The sequence below is a fragment of the Mastigoproctus giganteus genome, chromosome 5, assembly GCF_048544385.1.
Source record: "Mastigoproctus giganteus isolate SK-2022 chromosome 5, ASM4854438v1, whole genome shotgun sequence".
In the NCBI taxonomy this organism is placed as follows: domain Eukaryota; kingdom Metazoa; phylum Arthropoda; class Arachnida; order Uropygi; family Thelyphonidae; genus Mastigoproctus; species Mastigoproctus giganteus.
In genome coordinates, this window is record NC_143579.1 from 136,717,158 (window position 1) to 136,740,600 (window position 23,443).

Here is a 23,443-nt window from a genome sequence, read left to right on the forward strand (position 1 = left end):
TAATGAGACTCGAGGCAGAAAAGAAAAATGCATGGGATGCATATAAATTATCAGGTAACACAGAAGCCTATGGCAGATATAAGCTAGTCTGCAATGAAGTCACACAGGAGTTTAGGCAAATGAAGGCAGATTACAAGAAATCTTTGGCAAAGGATGCTATGAAAAACAGCAAGGACTTCTTTACTTATGAAAACTCTAGAAGGAATGAGATGAATCAGATTGGGCCACTTGATATCGATTTTGCATCTACATTCACACATGAGAGGACAGAAAAGTGGAGGAAGTGGAGGAGAAGTTGTTGAAGTTAAACATATGAAATGCACCTGGGGTGGATGGACTCTATACAGTCATATTAAGGGAGGTGGCAAAGGAAGTAAGCAAACCCTTAGCCAAGTCCAAGGATGCGCTCATAATTATGAGATCATCCTTGGACTGAGGGAAAGTCCCCATGCAGAGCCGAGACAAGGTTGAGGCAAACGAGGCTCTTGCCTCAGGTTAAAAGCTGAAAGGGGCGGCAAAAGAAAGATGAAATAATTGTCAAAGTTTTCGATTTTGTTTTGATTATTCAAATCCATTCATCATCTTGCTTTTGCAAGACAAAAATGTTTGTTTCGCTACTGTATAAATACCAAGCTCTGCACGGCAGCGCTATCTGGAGGGCCAACATGGTTGTTGCCCAATTGGTTGTCATTTTTATAACCTCAATTTTAATTTTTTATTGAAACATGTACCAAAAACATGTTTTAAATTAGTCACATTTTTTTTTATTATTAATTTTTTTTATTATATAATATCGTGTAAATACACCATAGTTAACCCATAGATTTGAGCTACGATTGTAGCGTAGAAGGCATCGTTTTAATTGTATCTCATAATGTGGTTGCCTTCACAACAAGATAGCTACTATTGAATTACTTCAAATAAATAACGCTTCTCTAGTAGAGAAGGCTACTGTTATTTATTTTCAGCGGTACCACCACCCAGACGATCGTTTCGAAGCTTTTTGGCTTCGTCATCAGTGGGCGGGCAGGTACCCAGGTAATACAACAAGCCATCTCAGTTGCAAAGTTATATCCACATTATGAGAGATGCCAGAAGGGTGTGGTGGTAATGTATTATTACCACATTTATTACCATATTTATTTGAAGTAATTCAATAGTAGCTATCTTGTTGTGAAGGCAACCACATTATGAGATACAATTAAAACGATGTGGTGGTAATGTATTATTACCACATTACCACCACACCCTTCTGGCATCTCTCATAATGTGGATATAACTTTGCAACTGAGATGGCTTGTTGTATTACCTGGGTACCTGCCCGCCCACTGATGACGAAGCCAAAAAGCTTCGAAACGATCGTCTGGGTGGTGGTACCGCTGAAAATAAATAACAGTAGCCTTCTCTACTAGAGAAGCATTATTTATTTGAAGTAATTCAATAGTAGCTATCTTGTTGTGAAGGCAACCACATTATGAGATACAATTAAAACGATGCCTTCTACGCTACAATTGTAGCTCAAATCTATGGGTTAACTATGGTGTATTTACACCGATATTATATAGTTAATTATCAAAACCCATAAGGATTATGCCTAGTGCATTTAATTTTCCAAATAATTTTTTTATATATATATATATTTTAGGGGAAGGTGCAATTCTTTATTCTTGCCTCAGGTACTAAAATGGCTCGGCATGGCCGTATCTCCACAGACTGGAGATGTGCAAATGTATCCCCAGTTCACAAAGGAGGATCAAGGGTGACACAATTTACGTACCTCTTAGTTTAACTTCTCTCCCTGGGAAAATAATGGAGTAACCGGTTAAAGAAGCATTGCAGGATCATGTAAACAAGAACTGCAGTAATAATTCAAACATAGCATTAGTTTGTTAAGGGAAAATCTTGTCTGACCAATTTGATTGGATACTATGATATGGTTACAAAGGAACTGGATGCAAAAAATGATTGTGATATCATATACTTGTATTTCAGAAAAGCTTTTGATGCTGTTGCACACGAAAAACTACTGTACAAATTAGAGCAGTATAGTATTAAGGGCATGTTGCTACAATGGAAAAAGGGATGGTTAAGTGGGAGATGACAGAGTGGTAATCAATGGACACTGTTATTAGTGGAGTTTACCAGGTCTTGGTGCTGGGCCCATTGTTGTTGTTTTGTGTACAGCTAGGCCTCGCATAGTGCGAGTTCCATTAACGCGATATTCAGTTAACGCTATTTTAAAAATGATACCACTTTACACGATGCAAATTTCCAGTTAACGCGATCTTTTTTTTTTATGTGATAGTTGAAAAAGATTTGAATCGCGCGTTAAGCTTACCGCGAGTCTTACGGTCAATAAACAAACGTTTGCCTGCTGCCCGCCTCGGTGTGTTCCATCAACCATCGGAAGAAGACGTGTTTGTCTCCTGCTAATAAAGTCAATGCAGACTTGCATTTAAAAATTCAAATTTTTAAATGAGCCAGATGAAAATGTTACCGCGAAGGAGATAACAGTAAAAGAATTAGATGAAATCTTTCGTATTGCATAGAAACTCAAACAAAAGGTTTGATGTTCTCTGCGATATTTATTTCGCCAGGGCCCAGAGAAGACTGTGTCGGCTATCGGAAATTGATTGATGAAAAGAGAAAGTCAAACTGTTCAAATATTTCTGCAACAGTAATTTCTTCATTGTGTATTTTATGTCAGAGGTTCCCAAAGTTTCTCGGTTCTCGGCGCCTTTAATGTCTCAGTAATTTTTTCAAGGCGCACCCAGACCAAAAGAAATACCTAACAGTTTCGTTTAGTAGTTAGGTCTAAACAACTTAATAAGAAATGCTGAAACTGTGAACTACCTCGAGCTAGTAGTTCGCGCTGTGTCCGACAGATGTCGAGTATTGCTGTGTAACCCTCGAAAATTTAAAATATTCCGCGGCGCACAGTTTAAGAACCGCTGTTTTATGCAATAAACATTTAATTCCATAGTTATTTTCATTATCTTTTACATTATATACAGTTAAAAAGTTATTTAAAAGGTATTTTTAAAATTCTTTATGGACATTCCAGAAGGTCAAGGACCAATTATAATTTTTCATATTGGTTATTATATTCGATTAACGCGTTTCCGTTTTACGCGATGCGCTCGCGGGCCGAATTAATCGTGTTAATCGAGGCCCGCTTGTATTTATCAATGATATTGATGAGGGTATAAAAGGCTAAATGTGTTAGTTTGCAGATGATACAAAGATTTGTAGGGTTATTAAAGACAGTAAAGACTTGAACTGGATCTAGATAAGTTGGGAAAATGGGCTGAGAAATGGCAACTGAAGTTTAACATTGACAACTGCTAAGCTGCATATGGGTAGCAATAACCCAAGAGAAATGTACTAACTGTGTGGTACTACACTCAGGGAAATGGAGAGTGAATTAGACCTGGGGGTAATTGTGCAGTCAGATATGAAGTTCGATGAGCAGGTCATTGAGTCTTGTTAATGATATATAAGAATTTTGCTAGCAGGGAAAAGGAGGTGATTATCCGATTGTACAAGGCAATGGTCAGGCCACACCTGGAATACTGCGTACAGGTCTAGAGGCCTCATTTTATGAAGGATGTTGCTAGAGTGAGTACAGAAAAGGGCAACAAGATTGGTGAGGGGAACAAAGGGGTGCTCTTACCAAGGTAGGCTTAAGTTCTGCAAATTGTAGCACCTGGGGACTAGGCATGTGCAAGGTGATCTGATTGAGGTGTATAGGGCCTTGAACGGGTTGAGCAAGCTGAATGCTGATGGGAACTGGTGGGATTCTTCCTCTTCCATAGGTTAAGAACCTGAGGGGGGGGGGTCATCGATTCAAACTGAGGAAAGACAGTTGTAGAATAGATGTGCGGAAATTTGCCTTTAGTCAGCAGGTAACTGATTGCTGGAAGAGACTTCCATCTCTTGTTGTGGAAGTTGAGTTTTTTTTTTTTTTTTATTTGATAAATTTAAGTCTGAGCTAGACAAGCATTTGGAGTGAATATATGAGTGAAATGGGATGTTTTTTTTGGCTGATGCTGCATAAGCTTGCTTTCTTGAATCATATGCCTCTGCTAATGCTAATTTAAAAACTGTCTGTGACCACTTTGTGAAAGGAAAAACCCTTAAAGATGGTAGTTACAACTTTAAGTAAATCTCACATCAGTACGCTGCAGTCACTGCCACTAAGTAGTTCCTTTATATGAAGATTCTTAATGCATAAATAATCACTGCTGATAATCAGATCCAGCACATTTGAAAGGCAACCAGACTCTCTCTGGTTGCTTTTTGAACATGCTGCTGTAGAAAACAATCATCTAATAACTCAGGACAATGTAACTACCACCTGCATTCCCTACTATTCAGGCATGTCGGGCCAGATCTCAAAAATCCTCAGAGAATACCGCATAAAATGCGTGCAGTTGGCTGGTAGAAACTTAAGTTCTCCAGTTTCCAATGTAAAGACCCCATTCACCCCTCTCTTATGCAGCAGTGTAATATACCACATAGCCTGAAAAGACTGTGACAGCTGCTACATAGGAAAGACTTTGAGACGTCTTCAAGACCGCCGTGCAGAACACGACAGAGCGATTCGCCTTGCTGAGACCGAACAGTCTGCAATCGCGGAACACTTCTGGTCCATCCACCATGACCTCAATCCCAAGTGGGACTATGAAATAATTGACCACTCCCAACACTTTCGCCACCACCTATGGTTAGAGTCACTCAATATGTTGTGTAATTAAAGAGCCATGAACCGCTGCAAAGGCATGAGACTACATCCCCATCTTAGAGACAAGTTTTAGGTTTAGACAAGTGCTGGAGGAAAACTATGCACGTCCATGCAGCAACAATGAACACCAGTTAATGATTGAATGACCTACCTCGTGCCCTCGCACGCACAACTATATCCGTTAGAATAATTTTATCTCTAAAGTTTCCATTTTCTGTTGAAGAAGAGAGACACGATTTGTCTCGAAAGCTACAGTATCTATTTGTAATTAAATATATTCGGTATCTATTTGTATTAAAGATATTATTTTACTGGCTAAACACCTAATCATTTATCATTTATCCTCATCTGATAAATCCACAAAAGTCTTACTAGTGTGCGAATGACCCATCCACAAGTTCCGGTCAGTATCTGGGATGTTAAAATCCTCCATTATATGACATCCTGATTGTTTATCTCAGTTTACGCGATATTCGATATTCTCTCACTATTCACGGCTCACACTGTTCACTCTATACTGTGTCTAGATGAGTCAGAGTCACCGAAAATATTTTGACAAGTTGAAATGCACTATGATGTCACAATTTCAAGATAAAACATTTGCACCCAGACTTTTTAAGTGTACCTAGTGCTACTCTAGGCCTGACTAAATTAGACAGATGGATTCAAAAGTGTAAATCAAGTTTTAATATTGATAAATGGGTTTTACCAAATAGGGTAATGTAGAATGAAAATGACCTAGGGATAATTGTGGATCTCTGAGCAGTGCAGACAGCCTGCTGGGACAGCTCATGGGTTAGTTATCATGTACAGTAATTTTTCCAGCAGGGACAAGGAGGTGATTATCCTCCTTCTCCCTGCTGAAAAAATTTCATTGTATATAATTCATTGGTTAGGCCATACCTTGAGTATTGCATATACATTTGCAAGCCTCATTTTAGGGAGGAGGTGAATCTGTTGGAACAGTTGCAGAGAAGAGGAAGAAGATTAGTCAGAAGCACAAATTAGTCAGTGAGTACTCTTACTGAGAAAGATGTGTTTTGTAAATTGCAACATATGAAACCTAGGCACCTTTTGAGGCAACGTGATTGAGGTGCATAACGGTTTAAGTGGATTGAGTAAACTAAATACTGATGGCATGATTTCACTTTCTCCTGCAGCATACGCACACAGGGACATAAATTAAAGTTAGAACAAATGAGATGTGCTAAAATTTTCTTACAGCTAGAGAGTGATTGATTTTCACAATAAGCATCTGACATTAGTTTGAATAAATTTAAAAAAGGATAAGATAACTTATTAGAACCGATGGGAAAATGGAATACTAATACTAAATTTTTACAGCCTCTCCTACTGGCTGTTGACATTTTGCCTTGTATTCAATACTTTTATGAAAGTTTATTTTTTGTAACTTATCATATCTTTGTTGCAAAGATATGATAAGTTGTAGACATATTTGAAACTAAAATAATTATTAGCAACACATAACTATTAGTTAAGACAGGATTGTTCATTTGGTGGCTTAGAGACCACATATGGCCTGCAAGAATATTATTATTATTATTAGCCATATGGCACAAGGAAGCCTGAGGTTTATGCTGCACCAACCAAAAAAAATTCCTGAGTTACCCTGAGAGAGAGAGAGAAAAAGAATGATGATATCCAGCTCAGGACCCTGGGTGTACCAAGCCCATACTCACCAGATTAGCATTAGTAGAGGCATATGAAAAGCATGAAAGCAAGCTTATGCAACATCAGCCAAAAAAAAAAAAAAAACGCTCCCATTTCACCCCTCCGTTCATCCAAATAACTGTCAAGCTCAGCCTTAAATTTATTTACTCTATCAAATTCCACAACAAAAGATGGAAGTCTGATGTAAGACAAACTTACGTAAATCTATCCGTACAACTGTCTTTCCTCAGTTTGAATTTAAGCCCTCCCGGGTGATTATTCTGAGCAAGAGGAAGAATCCCATCAGCATCGAGCATGCTCAACCCATTGAAGGCGTTATACACCTCAATCTGTGCCTCCGTAGCCAGGTGGGCAGGAGCAGCAGTGCGTAGCACATGCTTCTTGATTAGACCGGGGTTCAAGCCTGTGCCCACCAAATATGGAGGATGCAGAAAGGTCAGGGAATGACCACCACATATCCCCCCGGAGCAATATGGCCTTAGTTGCTATGCTCCTAAATAACAAATAAACATACACCTCAATGAGATCACTCGCAGGTACCTAGCCTCCAGACACTGTAATTTGCAAAATTTAAGGTCTTTCTTCATAAGAGCAACCCTTTGTTCCATTCACTAATCTTGTTGCCCTTCTCTGTACTTGTTCCAACAGCGCTACATCCTTCTTAAAATGAGGCTTCCAGACCTGTATACAATACTCGAGGTATGGCCTGACCATTGCCTTATACAAGGGGATAATCACCTCCTTATCCCTGCACAAAAATTCCTGTATATCATTGAAAAGCCATCATGAGCTACTCTTGCAGACTGTCTGCACTGCTTAAAAAACTTCATATCTGCCTGCACAATTACCCCCAGGTCCTTTCCATTCTCTACCACTGTCAGTGTAGTACCACAGAGTTGTGTCTCCGTAGCCAGGTGAGCAGGAGCAGCAGTGTGTAGTACACACTTCTTGATTAGACTGGGGTTCGAGCCCATGGCCACCAAATAAGGAGGATGCGGAAAGATCAGTGAATGACCACTGCATATCCCCGGAGCAATATAGCCTTAGTTGCTAATGCTCCTAAAAACCAAATAACAACAACAACCACAGAGTTGATACGTTACTCTGGGGTTACTGCTTCCCATATGTAGTACTTTACATTTGTCAATGTTAAGCTTCATTTGCCACCTCTCAGCCCACCTGCTCAACTTTTCTAGATCTCCCACTCAACCATCCCTTTATCCATAGCAGCAATTTGCCTCCAATGCCGCACAGCTCCAATTTGTGCAGCAGTCTTCCATGTGCAACAGTATCGTATTAAAAAAGCCTTTCTATGATCAAAATATATGATATCAAAGTTATTCCCTGCATCCAGTTGCTTTGTGACCACATCATAGTATACAATCAAATTGGTCAGACAAGACTTCCCCTTAACAAAACTATGCTGTGTCCAAGCTATAACTGAAGTCTTGTCTAGATGATCCAGCAGTGCTCCTTTGACCAGTGCCTCCATTAATTTCCCTGGAACAGAAGTTAAACTCACAGGCCTATAATTACTTGTGTTTCCCTTTGATCCTCCTTTGTGAATCGGGGTCAAATTTGCACATCTCTAGTCCACGGGTACATTCCCAGAGTCCAAGGAAGCTCTCGTAATTATGACTAAGGGTTTTCTTACGTCCTTTGCTGCCTCCTTTAATATAACTGGATAGATCCCATCCACTCCAGGTGCCTTTCTTATGTTTATCTTCAACAATTTCTACTCCACTTTCCTCTCAGTTATTACAAAATCATGTAACTCACTGCCAGAGTTTAGTTCATCTCTGGCATTCCTCTCCCTGAATAACTCCTCATGTATGAATGTAGATGAAAAATACTCATTTAGTTTGTTAGCTACCTGAGCAGGATCATCAACAGTTGAACCAGCGATATCCAGTGGACTAATTTGATTCATCCCCTTCCTTCTACAGTTTACATAGGTAAAGAACTCTTTGGTGTTTTTCTTTGCATCCTTTGCCAAAGATTTCTCATAATCTGCCTTTGCCTGCCTATCCTCCTTTGTGACTTGGTTACAGACCAGCTTATATCTATCTTAGCCTTCCACGCCACCCATTCATTTATGTGTATCCCATGCATTTTTCTTCTCTGCCACATGTCTCATTAGTTCATCTGACATCCATCTAGGCCTAAATCATGAACAATATTTCTTAGTTGGTATGTAAAGCCTAGTAGCTCCCAAGATTAATTCTTTGAATGCATCCCATTTTGAATTTGCTGTTGGTAACATCATCAGTTGGTCCCACCGTATAGAATTTAAATACTGTCTCAGACCTTCATAGTCAGCTTTACAAAAGCAAAAACCCTTACCTTTACCCCTAATGGTAGTTACCTCTTTGAGTAAATCCCACTTGAGCACACTGTGATCACTGCCATCTAGTCGTTCCTTTATCTACAGATTCTTAATGCATGAAGAATCACTACTGATAATCAGATCAAGAGTATTACTCCCTCTAGTTGCCTCCCGAACATGCTGCTGTAGAAAACAATCATCCAATAAATCAACAAAACCTGCTGGTGTATGAGTGACCAACCCACAAATATCAGTCAATATCCGGGAAATTAAAATTACTCCTTATAAGACTAAGATGTGATCCCCTGGGGTTATTCATCCATTTCCGAAAGTGTGGTTTTATATTGCTTTTCGTTATTAAAGGAAGAAAAAAAAATTTTTTTTTGAAATAGCAAAAAAAGTTATTGAAGTAATATCGAATTAATGTGGACACAGAGTGAAATGGAGACAGATATAATTGACAAGTTTCATAATAGGAAAAAAACATACATATATTAGTTTAGATACATGTTGAATGTACTTTTGCATGTTTATATATTTATTATTAATGAAATTAAGTTATTTTAAAATAAATTGTTTTTTAGCAACTCATTATGAAAAAGTTTGTAGATGTCATAATTTTTGTATTTTATATGTACTTTTAAAAGTGTTTAAAATTTCACACTGTTCCTTACTGACCATAAAAAATTAATATATAAATATTTGTTAATATTTTCATAATAGAAAGGAGTGTCCTACTGGATCATCAGGTGAGACTTAATTCAGAACAAGATACTCTGCCATATATTCCAGCAAAACAAAATGACTGTGGTGAGTTGTTATTATTATTATTATTATTATTATTATTATTATCATCATCATTATTGCTATCAGCCATATGGTGCAAGGAAGCCTGAGGCTTATGCTGCACCAGCCAAAAAAAAAAAAAAAAAAAAATTTTCCTATTACCCTGAGAGAGAGAGAGAGAGAGAGAGAGAGAGAGAGAGAGAGAGAGAGAGAGAGAGAGAGAGAGAGAGAAGTAGAAAGGAATCACCAGAAAAGAGAAGAATGATGATATCCAGCTCAGGACCCTGGTTGTGAGCCCCTGGGGGTAATTGAAAAGCATTATGAGTGTCCTTCACTGACCTGCTTTCCAAAATTGTTTTTTTGCTGGAATCAACAATGGTCTCTTTTCATTTTTACAGATTAATGCCTATTTAATCTGTATAAAAACAGATGATTAATCTTATTAATGCCTGATTAATGCACCTGTAATACAAGGCTTGACAAATCATAATTTACTAATAGCATTAGTATTAAAATCTGCAAAATGATGACAGCATGCTAGGCTTATGAAGCATCAGCCTGTGTGTCTGTGTGTGCGTGCATGCGTGCACAGTTTTCTTTAGAAAAAAGGACTAAGATAAGGAGAACCACGGGAAACTTACCGGACAAACTAATTTGCCACTATCACAGTTTCTCCCTGCATTCTTGGTAAACAGATGGTGTATGTTATCGGTAGTGGCAGTAGTCGAGAATGATATATTGATTGACACGTAGGCATGACAGATGACGTAATGATTAGTGTTTTTCATTATTAAAAGCAGATTACTGGAGTTTATGAGTGTTTTCGCTGTTAAAAAAAAACATATTACTGATTTATTTATCAGTAATCATTTTTAAGGTTAGGTTTCCTAACCTTAAAAATAGTTTAGGAAAAGGTGTCTTTATTTTTCATTATATTCCATAACCTGATCCTAAATGTTAGGTTATGAAATAATAGGAAAAGAAAAAAACATTCTTTATATATCTGTATATCATAATGTCAATTAATCACTTATCACTCTGATACTATCGTCTGTCACACCTATGTGTCAATCAATATATCATTCTCGACTTCTACTGCCAATACCAATAACATGCACTGTCTGTTTACCAAGAATGCAGGGAGAAACTGCAGTAGTGGCAAACCAATTTATCGTTTGTAAGTTTTCTGGTTAGTTCCCCATAGTTAACTGTGGTTCTCGTATTGCCTTTCTTTGCTTTAGCCGAAAAAAGTACTAAAAATGGGTTTTGTGTTGGTTGCATAAATTGTCCGGTCTAAAAGATGTTAAAATAGCAAAAAAGATAAAAATAGAAGGCAGTAAAGAATACTCAATTTAAAAATCAACATTACAAACAACTTAATTGGAAATAAAAATTAGAACTCAAATACTAAAACATGAACAATAAATAGATAAAGATTAGCATTAATGCATTAGAAAGATCAAGATTTTAATGAGTATGGCATCAAATGTACATCATTTGATAATGTACATCAGAGAATAGCAATATCTAAAATATGGGGATGTCATAAAATGTTAATATTACAAGAAATCACTAGGATCCATGCAAGATACAGCATTTCAAGTCTCCCCATCCAAGTAAATTTTTAAAACCAAAAATTACAAAAGAAAATGTTAAAAATAATTTAGCTTATTCACCAACATATTAGCATTAGTTGAGGCATATGATACAACAAAGCAAGCTTATACAGCATCAGCAAAAAAAAAAAAAAAAAAAAAAAACCTTACCCATTTCACCCATCTGGTCACTCCAGATGGGTGAAATGGGAGCTGTCAACTTCCACAACAGCAGATGGAAATCTGTCCAGCAGTCAACCACCGCTGGCTAAAGGCAATATCCTCACATCTAATCAATGGACACTGCTCATCATGGACTAATGTTATTAGTGGAGTCCCTCAGGGTTCAGTGTTGGGTCCATTATTGTTTTCTGTATTTATAAATGATATTGATGATGGTATATCAAGCTTAATGTCCAAGTTTGCAGATGATTCAAAGGTTGGCAAGGTTGTTAAGGACACTACTGATGCTATGCCTCTGCAACAGGATCTGGAAAGGTTGAGCAGATGGGCTGAGAGGTGGCAAAGGAAGTTTAACATTGACAAATGTAAAGTATTACATATGGGAAACAGCAACCACAGAACAATGTTTTAACTCTGTGGTACTACACTGACAGTGGTAGAGAATGAAAAGGACCTGGGGGTAATTATGCAGGCAGATATGAAGTTCTCTGAGCAGTGCAGATGGGCTGCAATAGTAACTAACTCATGGTGTCTTGTCAATGATATACAGGAATTTTTCTAGCAGGGATAAGGAGGTGATTATTCCCTTTTATAAGTCAATGATCAGGCCACAACTTGAGTACTGTATACAGGTCTGGAGGCCTCCAGACCTGTATACAGTACTCATATTGGAAATAACCTATCTCAGAACATTTTTAAAGAAACAGAATGTTTTCACCAGAAGCATAACTATGGTATAGAGCAGGAGTGGCCAACAAGTCGATCGCGGATTTAATTTCGGTCGATCACGACGAATTTTAAGTATACAGTCAGCGCTTGATTTGTGCACCTTGTACAATGGAATATTTGAGATGGTAGATCACATTTTGAAGGAAAAAAGTAGATCGCATCACAAATTAAGTTGCCCACTCCTGGTATAGAGGATATGTCCAGCCAAGGTACCATAGGTGCTGAGTGCACCTAGAATAACTGAATTATATAAAATATGATAATTATTGTTATCTATAAAAATCATAAAACATACCATCCCATGGATAATAATTTAATAATTATTTTTTTATAATTTAATTAATATTATAATATAATTAATTTTTATTAGCACAGTTCTGATATTTGGCCATAAGTATCAAAATTCCTAGTTATTCTTCTGATTTTCACAATGAAAATGGAGAGATTTAAGCCCTGTAGGAAAGAAGCTAACAGATAGGAAATTGAAGGGGGGGGATAGGTGACTAACTGCTGTGCAATAAAGATGGCAGCATACCTTGAGATTATTACTATATTTAATAGTAATAATCTCAAGGTGAAATTAATAATATAGTTTATTAAGCTATTCTCCTAAACTACTTATACATTAAAGTGATGTTTCAGATATGTTACTGATACCCAGTGCTTTTTTTGTGACGGTACGTAATGGTACAGCTTACCAGCACCTTTATTAACAGTGACATTTGGATGCAATGCACTTTGAAATTTGTAATATTCCAGAAATTTTTTTCACATGTTTATCTACTATTCAAATAAGCTTAAAATTATTTAACTAAATTTACATTTGTCATTGTCTATTGTTAATATATTTTCTATATAAATGCTTATCAAGGTAAAGCTATTCCGATTGAAATCTATCATTTATTTTTTTGTGTTAAAATTAAAAAACTAATTTTTTATTGCACTTTGATTCTTTTTACTAAGTAGCTCTCCTTTTGGTGACAAAAAGGTTGTTAAATATTTTGTTAATAATTCTATAAAGGTCATTTTATAAATTTTGCGACCAGAAGTATTTTTAACAATTTTCAAAGCTGGAGTTGTCCCGGCAAGGAGATACTCGGAGAGCCAGTGTTGAGGCGCCTACGTGGAGTCTTGCACAGCCCTTACCTGCCAGTCGCTTCTCCCCCGAGCCTTTAATCACTTCTCCAGGAAGACGCCAGAGTCACTTCTCCCTCCCTTGTCATTGACAACAACTGGAAAGACTCAAATAGGCAATGTTTTCGTTAGTTCCCCAGTTTTAGGCCAAGCTGGGGTACTAGAAACTTTTTTTCGGTTACCATAAAGCTCTCTATTTGAGATACTACACTAACAGCCATTCGTGTCATCCTGAGTGCCCGGCACTCAGTAGTTGACCGATTTTATTCACATTTTACTTATTTTTCTATATATACTTGAATAATTAATTTATACTTAATAAACTGTATTAATATACTAAATGTGTTGTTTTTATTCCAGAAACATTACTACAAAAGTAACAATATCAGGGAAAATAAATTTTTAGAGTACTTTTCATATCCTTTTAATTTTCAATTTTTCCTGATAGCAAAGAATGAGTACCAACACCTATTTTTTTTTACAAAAAAAGCACTGCTGATACCTATCATCAGACCATGCTGCTGACAGACTCCTCTTGCCAATGCACCTAGAAAACTGATGTGCATACTTACTTAATAAACTATATTATTAATTTCACATGATATAAGAGTGGTATAAATATAGTAATAATCTGAATGGAAAACAGCCAACCTTGACCAGCAAACAATCAGAAGAATTTCCATGAGTAATTCTGAAATTATATTACATTTTTGTTAGCAATGATTTCTTCTTGTTCAAATATGGTTTGCTTGTTTCATATATAATGGGTTCAGTTGTCAACAAAAAAAAAAAAAAAAAATGTAGAAAGGATGAATTACTAAACAAAACCAAACAATATATAACCTAAAAAAAAAGCTATAAAATATAAATAAATTTACAGTTAAACAAGTCTGTCCAAATTTTGTCTTTTTTCAATGATTTCATCAAATTTTGGGGAAAAATCTCTTATGTTTCCCTGTATGAGTCTCAGTGCACCTAGAATAGCTGAATTATATAAAAATATGATAATTGTTGTTATCTATAAAAATTATAAATTTTTAATGGACTTATTCATTCATTGAAATACATATCTGTTTATCATGCTTTTCTCTAACTTCATCTCAATATAAATAAAACTGAAAAACCTTCAGTATATTTTGTTGAATTGCAGGCTGCTTTTGATACTTTGATACATACACATTCATTCAGTTAAACTAATGTGAAACACAATAACAGATATTATTATAGGCTAATTTAAAATAATTCAAATAGCTTATGATTTTTCTGACTACCTAATCTGCAATTCAAATCATGGTTGATTTTTTTTTTTTTTTTTTCTCTTTTTGTTTTAATTCTAGTAGTCTTTAATTTTTTTGCTCAGTTGGTAAAATCCTCTTATTAGGTGAAAAGAATCTTTACCATTTTAATCAGTTAATCATATTTTGATTCATATCTATTTATATAGATAACTATTTATATTAATGCAGAAATTCAGTGAAATCTTGAGTTTTTAAATTTAGCAACTCAGCTACTTACTTCCAAAAACAGGAGAGCTTTGATTTAACCTGACGCCATTCAAATACTCTGACATATTTCAGCTCTGTTAGTGTCTCATTAAGGAAATAATACTTTATGCAGTTATCCTAAAAGACAGACATATCTTTTTGCTGTCAGGGAATATCTCATGATGTAACTACTTGAAACCTCAAGCAGTATATTACTGCCACCTTTAAAAACATTATTCAATAGTTATTTTTGCAAGTACGTACATATAGATGGAATGACCTTTGATTTTTCCTTTCAAATATATATGATATCTAATGCATTAAGGCTTAAAGCCTCAAGCTGCGAAAGAGATTAGACTATGTGTATTTTAGTGCAATTCCATCATTTATACACAGCTAAATATAGATTGGCAAATTTGCAATAGCGGCATCATTTAAGTTACATCTCATATTGTGAATACCTTCACGACGAGTTGCCATAACGTTGCACTACTTCGAATAAGTAACACTTCACCCGAAGGAGAAGACTGTTGTTACTTATTCTCAGTGGATACCACCACCCAGACGGCACCATTTCAGGGCTATTTGGCCCTACTTCAGTGATGTAATGATGGCAAAACAGTTGTGAAGTACCCAAGTGATGTAATGATGGAAAAACAGTTGTGAAGTATATCTTCACAATATGAGAGATGCCTGATGGTGTATGATATAAATTAAGACTCTAATGCATTAGGGCTTAAAGCCTCAAACTGCGAAAGAGATTAGACTATGTGTATTTTAGTGCAATTGCATCATTTATACACAGCTAAATATAGATTAGCAAATTTGCAATAGCAGCATCGTTTAAGTTACATCTCATATTGTGAATACCTTCACGACGAGTTGGGAAGAAGGGCCAAGTAGCCCTGAAACGGTGCCGTCTGGGTGGTGGTATCCACTGAGAATAAGTAACAACAGTCTTCTCCTTCGGGTGAAGCGTTACCTGTTCGAAGTAGTGCAATGTTATGGCAACTCGTCGAAAAGGTATTCACAATATGAGATGTAACTCAATATGAGATGTAACAATATGAGATGCCGCTATTGCAAATTTGCTAATGTATATTTAGCTGTGTATAAATGATGCAATTGCACTAAAATACACATAGTCTAATCTCTTTCGCAGTTCGAGGCTTTTAAGCCCTAATGCATTAGAGTCTAACTTATATCATACACCATCAGGCATCTCTCATATTGTGAAGATATACTTCACAACCATCCACCGAAGGAGGGCCAAAAAGCCCTGAAACAGCACCAGGGGAAACCTGATGATGTCTGGAGTTTCCAAGAATAGTTAACAACAGCCTTCTCCACTGGGGAAGTGTTGCCTATTCAGGGAGTTTGAGATTTTGAGTGGTGTGAGTTGAAGGAGTTACTGTCCCTTTCATTCTTCTACACTGTTTCTTTTCCTCTTCCACTCCTACTATTACTTTCTCTCTACCTTTTTGCTTTTTTAAGTCTAATAGGGGCAACTGGACAGTCGAGTTATTATCCCACACAAATACAAAATAGCCCTGAAACGGTGCCATTGGGTGGTGTTATCCAATGAGAATAAGTAACAACAGTCTTCTCCTTCGGATGAAGCGTTACTTATTCGAAGTAGTGCAATGTTATGGCAACTCGTCGTGAAGGTATTCACAATATGAGATGTAACTTAAACAATGCCTCTATTGCAAATTTGCTAATCTATATTTAGCTGTGTATAAATGATGCAATTGCACTAAAATACACATATACAGTCAGTTCTCGTATAGCACGATAGTTGTGTTCCTAGAAACCCTCATGCAATGCAAAATCGTGCAATATAAACAACAGGCCCTATGGGAAAAATAGGGTTAGGTGCCGACCACCCAAGATTGAACACACACATTTGTAACCAAAACATTACCAAACACAATAAATAATCGTAATAAAATACTTACGTATTTTATTACGACTATTACGTAATAAAATATTGCTACTGCTTTTGCTTCTATCTTAAGCAAACTTGTTTTTTGTTTGATTTTCTATCCAAACAGATGACAGCTGTTCCACCTCTTCCAATTCTTTGTTTTAGTCTAATGGATTTTAATTACACTTTGAGTTCTTCCTGCTATGAAAGTTTTTTTCTCTGCATTCTTTGTAATTCTCGGCATTGCTTCATTTAGGCCTGTAGCACATGCAATATCACATGGTCTTTCATTTCGCTCAAAGCGTTTCACAATTTCATATTTTTTCTCTATCGACAGAGGCGGACTGGCCATAAACCTCACCGGGGAAACCCTGGTGGGCCGGAGGCCGATGTGATTTTGGCCATAAACGCTAGTATGAGGCCACTACAAATTTTCCCGGGTAAGAATTTTTGACTCAGTCCGCCTCTGTTTTCTTTTTCTCTCTGAATCTGTAGTGTCTTCACCAGGACGCTTCCTGTTCACATCTTTTAAGAATTTTACTCATTTTTAGGGAATAAAGCACAATTACAAAATGAAGAGGCAAGCTTGATACACATAAACAAAGCTGCACGCGTGTAGCAACTGAGTAAACAACACCATAAAGGCAGAGATTCACTATTAACACCTCACACTTTACTAAAGCACATTTCTAGGGGTTACTACCAAAAAACAATTTCCAGTTGCGTTCCTGCTAGTGGAATCTGTTATAAACTCGATCTAATTGCATTTGCGATTATACCGATAGCTGGAATTGTGTTGGTTTTTACGAAATGTGAAATGTGAAATTTTCTTTGTGAAATGTGTTTCCCCTTCACTGATATAAAAAACATAATTACATTTTCAGAATTTTCTCTTCATTCCTATCGTGTTACGTTCGGTTGGGGTGATTCTGCATTTGACTGTCATTTCTTGTAAACACAAAGGCGAATCGTGCATAAGCGAATTCGGTTCGTGTTATATAAGATATCATTCCCCTATTTATAAATCGTGTATGATCAAATTCGTGTAGTGTAAACATGTGTTATACGAGGACTGACTGTATATATGATATATATTAATGTTATTTTGTTTCTTCCCCAAAGATGATATACCATCATACAACAAGCCAAGCTTTCCTACATGTTCCAGTCCTTCCACACACAGTTCTTCATCAGCTGGGAGAAGAAGAAGGGAATTTGGAGGAATGGCAAGCAGTGTATCTATGTCACCCCATAGTACCATTTCTGCTGTCTCTATGAAACAAGAAGATGAAAAGTAATTTTTTTTTTTTTTTTTTGTAAAACATTTTACTTTGATGAAAAAAATAACTTTTTCCTCACTTAGTGAATTGCTAAACAACTTCCATATCGTCAGATAAGTCTGTTCCAATTATCAATCCACCCGCTGGCTAAAGCAAAATTTCTGCACATCTGTTCTGCAACTGTCTTACCTCAATTTGAATTTATGCCCCTGCAGGTGTGTAATATGAGCAAGAAGAAGAATCCCATCAGCATTGAGCTTGCTCAAACCATTAAAGGCCTTATATACCTCAATAAGATTATCTCACAAGTGCTTAGTCTCCAGAAGCTGCAATTTGCAGAATTTAAGCCTTTCTCGGTAACACAAGCTCTTTGTTCCACTTACCAATCTCGTTGCCTTATACAAGGGGACAATCACTCCCTTATCTCTGCTAGCAAAATTCCTGTATATCGTTGACAAGTCACCATGAGCTACTCTTGCAGCCTAGTCTGCACTTCTCAGAAAATTTCATATGTGACTGCACAATTACCCCCAGGTCTTTTCATTCTATACTACCATGAGTATAGTACCACCCAGTTGATACATTACTCTGGAGTTACTACAACCCGTATGCAATATATTACATTTGTCAGTGTTAAATTTCAGTTGCCACCTCTCAGTGCATCTGCTCAACTTTTCCAGATCCTGTTGCAGTAGCGTACTATCATTACTGTCATTAACAACCCTGCCAACCTTCGTATTGTCTGCAAACTTAGACATTAACCTGATATATCCTTCATCAATATCATTGATTAATACCGAAAATAACAATTGGCCCATTACCGAACCCTGGGGAACTCCATTAATAACATTAGTCCACGAAGAGAAGTGTCCATTAATAACCACTCTCTGTCTTCTCCCACTCAACCATCCCTTTGCCGCAACATGCCCTTAATGCCATACCAGTTCAATTTGTACAGCAGTCTTCCATGTGCAACAGTATCAAAAGCTTTCCTAAAATCCAAGTGTATGATATATTTTTTGCATCCAGTTCCTTTGAGATCACATCGTAGTATCCAATGAAATTTTGTCAGACAAGACTTTCTCTTAACAAACCCATGCTGTGTCTGAACTATAAATGCAATCTTGTCTGGGTGATCCTACATTGCTTCCTTAACCAGTGATTCCATTATTTTCCATGGAACCAAAGTCAGACTAACAGGTCTGTAATTACTCATTGTAGTCACCCTCTGATTCCCCTTTGTGAACTGGGGACACATTTGCACATCTCCAGTCCATGGGGTCCTCCCCTGAGTCCAATGTAGCTTTCATAATTATGGCTAAGGTTTTGCTTACTTCCTTTAATATAACTGGATAAATCCCATCCACCACAGGTGGGCGCCTCCATAGCCAGGTGGGAAGGAGCAGCAGTGCGTAGCACACGCTTCTTGATTAGACCAGGGTTCGAGCCTGTCACCACCAAATACGGAGGATGCGGGAAGGTCAGGGAATGACCACTGCATTTCTGGAGCAATATGGCCTTAGTTGCTAATGCTCCTAAAAAAAAACCAAACAACCACCCCAGGTGCTTTTCTTATGTTCAATTTCAACAATTTCTCCTCCATTTTGCTCTCAGTTATTACAAATCATTTAGCTCCCTGCCTGAATTTGATAAGCTTCTGGCCTCCGCTTCCCTATAAACTGCCTCATATGTGAATGTAGATGCAAAATACTCATTCAATTTTTCAGCTACTTCAGCAGGTTCATCAACAATCGGACCGTCGATGTCAAGTTAACCAATCCAAATCATCCCCTCTTTTCTAGAGTTTACATAATTAAAGAAGTCTTTATTGTTTTTATTTGCATTGCTTGCCAAAGATTTCTTGTAATGTGCCTTTGCTTGCCTAACATCCTTTGTGACTTTATTACAGACTATCTTATATCTGCCATAGCCATCTGTGTCTCCTGATAATTTATATGCGTCCCATGCATTTTTCTTCTCTGCCACGAGCCTCATTAGGTCATCTGACATTTATTTAGGCTTCAACCTTGGACAATATTTCTTTGTTTGTATGAAAAACCTAGTATCTTCCAAGATTAATTCCTTGAATGCTTCCCATTTAGAATTTGTTGTTGGTAAAATAGTCTGTCCCACTATTTAGAATTTAAAAAAATCTCTGAAACCACCATTGTCACCTTTATAAATGCAAAAAACTCTTCCTTTTACTCCTGATGGTATTTATTTATTTAGCTTCCCATTTAGAATTTACTAGCCCACTCTGTTTCTCTGTACAGTTGTTCATTGTACTCATCGGCCATAGGCCTACAACACACTCCTACTCTTGTTTTTCCTTTCCCAGTGCTTATGTCTCACCAAACTGGCTCAACTGGATGCACTGCCTTAGATTTTATGTGTATTTTATGTGTTTCTTAATTATAGGACACAGGGTAGAATATGCTGTCTATCCTTTCTGTACACATTGTACTCCCCAAATTCCAATTCTGTATTCGTTATATCTGTGTGACACCAATTCTCTGATATCCCAACAATATCCACCTTTGATGTCTTGACAAGCTCTTAAAATTCAAAAACATTTTAGTTACTGTACTCCTAGCATTGGTGTACATGCAAGTATACAAGCATTACTCTTACTCTTAGTTGCCCTAACACAGCCCATATATTTACTTGTTCCATGATGATTCCCAGCAGTTCTTGAAATTCCCCAGCATCTTGAAATTCCCTAGCATCTTGCTAGGGAATTTCCTTGCTAGGAAAAATTCTGCCCCATGAGACTTCCACAATCTCTCCAGGGCAAAAATGATTGACAAGGCTCTCATCATATACTCCCTCCTATTGTATCTGGGCAGAATTGGAGACACTTTAAAATTCAATTCTAACTCACTACTTTTTTCAACATTGTCCTGTACTTGTTAAGTACATATGCAGATCTCCTACTCTTAACGCAATTTGCAAGGTTAACCAAAGAAAATTACTGACGACTTAAAAAAACTGTCGCAAATTTACCCGCACCCCCATATAAAAGCTTCTGCACTCCACAGAACCATTAAAAGAAAAAACTTAACAAAGTAGTTTATTAATAATTCCTCAACAATTCCACACTCAATGTCATTAAGGGATTATGGATTACTATAATTATCACTGTGGTATAATTGTAAATAGTGAAAACCTATAGAACCTAATTGTAGATAATGAAAAGACATTTTGTATTTGAGGTAGAGAGAAAGTATAAATTTGATATTGAGAGTTAATTGTAAAACATATTTTATTAATGACTCTTTAATGTTTTTAACTCTAATATTTTTTTAATGTACTCTTTCCGAAGTAATGAAGAAATCCGTTAACTGCCTACTCCTAAACTATCTTGAAACCTTCCATTTGATTAATGATTGCCATTATGGATTCTGTTACATTGATCCACTGGCTTCTGTTACCCATCTATGGACAAATTCGGTAGAAAATAATGGTGAAACTCAAGCAGTTGTTATTGACATTTATTTTGATTGTATTAAGCATAAGTCTTCAAAACAATTTTCCATCTTATTGATTGTCAACTGTTTTTTTACAGTTGGGTATTCAGTTTTCTCTCTGACCACTGCTTCTTGATTAGACCAGGGTTCGAGCCCATGCCCACCAAATACGGAGGATGCGGAAAGGTCAGGGAATGACCACCACATATCCCTGGAGCAATATGGCCTTAGTTGCTAATGTTCCTAAAAAATATATATATATATATAAAAAAACATAAAACTCTGACCACTTCCTACAGGTGATGATGGATGGCTTTCTGTCTTCTTACTTCTTCCCTAATGATGGTGTTTCCCAAGAGTCAGTTCTGTTCTTTCTCCCACTCTTTTCCTCTTGTATATTAATGACCTTCTTCCACCTTCTGGAAAAGGTCATTAATATATTTATCGTCTGGAAATCTTATCCGTAATTTTGCTGATGATAGCACATTGCACTCCACCTTTCTTGCCCTACTGCTCAAATAACTTCAACTTCTTGAATATCCACCACCAATTCCTTAAATGCTAATTCTCCAGTGGGTCAGAGATAACTTAGTTAATTTCAATCCTTCTAAAGCTTGGTCCTTTTATATCTCCCAAACAGGAGTCTACTGCACCTATGCTTATCTTCGATGACACTCAGATTTATTCTAAACAACTACTCATGCTGTAAAAACCTCAAGTCCACTCTACCGTGGTATTGTTTCCACATCTGTTGTGGTGCCCCCAAAACCTCTCTGAGGCTTCTGAACTCCATTCAAAAGAGGGTAATCAGATTAATTAATGACCCATCTCTTACAAAGTCTCTCCATTATCTGTGTCATAGATGTTCTGTCTGCTGCATGCATTTTCTATAGATACTTCCATGGGCACTGTTCTTCTCTGGTGGTTTATTTAATTCCACCTCTCTCTTCCAAAGCATTCTGATTATGTGCTGCAACCACTCAACATCAATTTACCATCCAACTACAAACTCACATAACCAACTTTTTTTCTGCCTTATTTTCCCTTTAACTTTTCAACTTCCATTTTTCTGGAACAACCTTTCTATAGAAATTCAAGTCTATTGTCAACAAGTATCTTCTTCTGTGTTCCTCAATGTGGTGCCTCTAGGTGGTGAGGGGAATGTCCCAGTGATGCTGTTGCTGCTGCACTTCCAGCTTAACATCACTGGGATCCAGTGCCCATACTTTGATTCCAGTGTTGCATCATTAGAATCTGGCATGCACCATAACCCGTGGAAACTCAGAAAGGGGATGCTGGTGGATGAAGGGTCCCAGCTCTAATATACTGCTTTGGTCCCTACTTCAACAAAATGGGAGGTCATTTTAAGTGTCCAACTGGGATCAATTTTGGGTAGTTCTTATTGTTAGGGTCAACTGCAATAAGTCTTCTTCCTTTTAGTCCTGGGATATGATCAAGACTAATTGAAAATGGGAGTATGATGCTCTAAACAAACTTGGCATCCTATTTCCCCTTCAGAATCCCCTTCAGAGCTCTCTGAAGGGGATGCCACTTGTGAGCTATTCAGTACCCTCTAGTTCACGCTTGGCATCCCCTTCAGAGGATGCCAAGTGGTGGGTACTTAGGGTATCTGAAATTTTTATTATTATTATTATTATTAATAGCCATATGGTGCAAGGAAGCCTGAGGCTTATGCTGCACCCGGAAAAAAAAAAATTCCCATGTTACCCTGAGAGAGAGAGAGAGAGAGAGAGAGAGAGAGAGAGAGAGAGAGAGAGAGAGAGAGAGAGAGACAAAAGTAGAAGAGAATCACCAAGAAAATGAAGAATGATGATATCCAGCTCAGGACCCTGGGTGTGCCAAGCCCATACTCACCAGATGTGAGCCCCCGGGGTTAAATGTTTTACTCCTATGAATAATTTAAATCCCTCTTCTTCTGAAGCTCCAACAAGGCAGATACTAAGCCAACACTGATAACATCAAAAGTCCAAGAATGGATGGTATGGCCTGAAACCACTTTTCCTTATTCTCCATTCCACTGGAGAGTAGGCAATCGGAAAAACGTCATCCTTATTCATCCAGAAAGGATTAGAACG

At 37.1% G+C, this 23,443-nt stretch overlaps 1 protein-coding gene across 3 annotated transcripts in view; it reads left to right on the plus strand.

Annotated features, from left to right (window-relative positions):
* The window catches only part of LOC150085722 (roundabout homolog 1-like), a 1,418,757-nt gene that overhangs the window by 1,372,776 nt on the left and 22,538 nt on the right, over positions 1-23,443 (plus strand). For all 3 annotated transcript variants that reach the window (XM_090374199.1, XM_090374201.1, XM_090374202.1), the window contains exons 26-27: positions 9,486-9,572; positions 17,723-17,894. In XM_090374199.1, the coding sequence (XP_090230325.1) occupies positions 9,486-9,572; positions 17,723-17,894 (259 nt within the window). The remainder of the gene's footprint in view (positions 1-9,485; positions 9,573-17,722; positions 17,895-23,443) is intronic.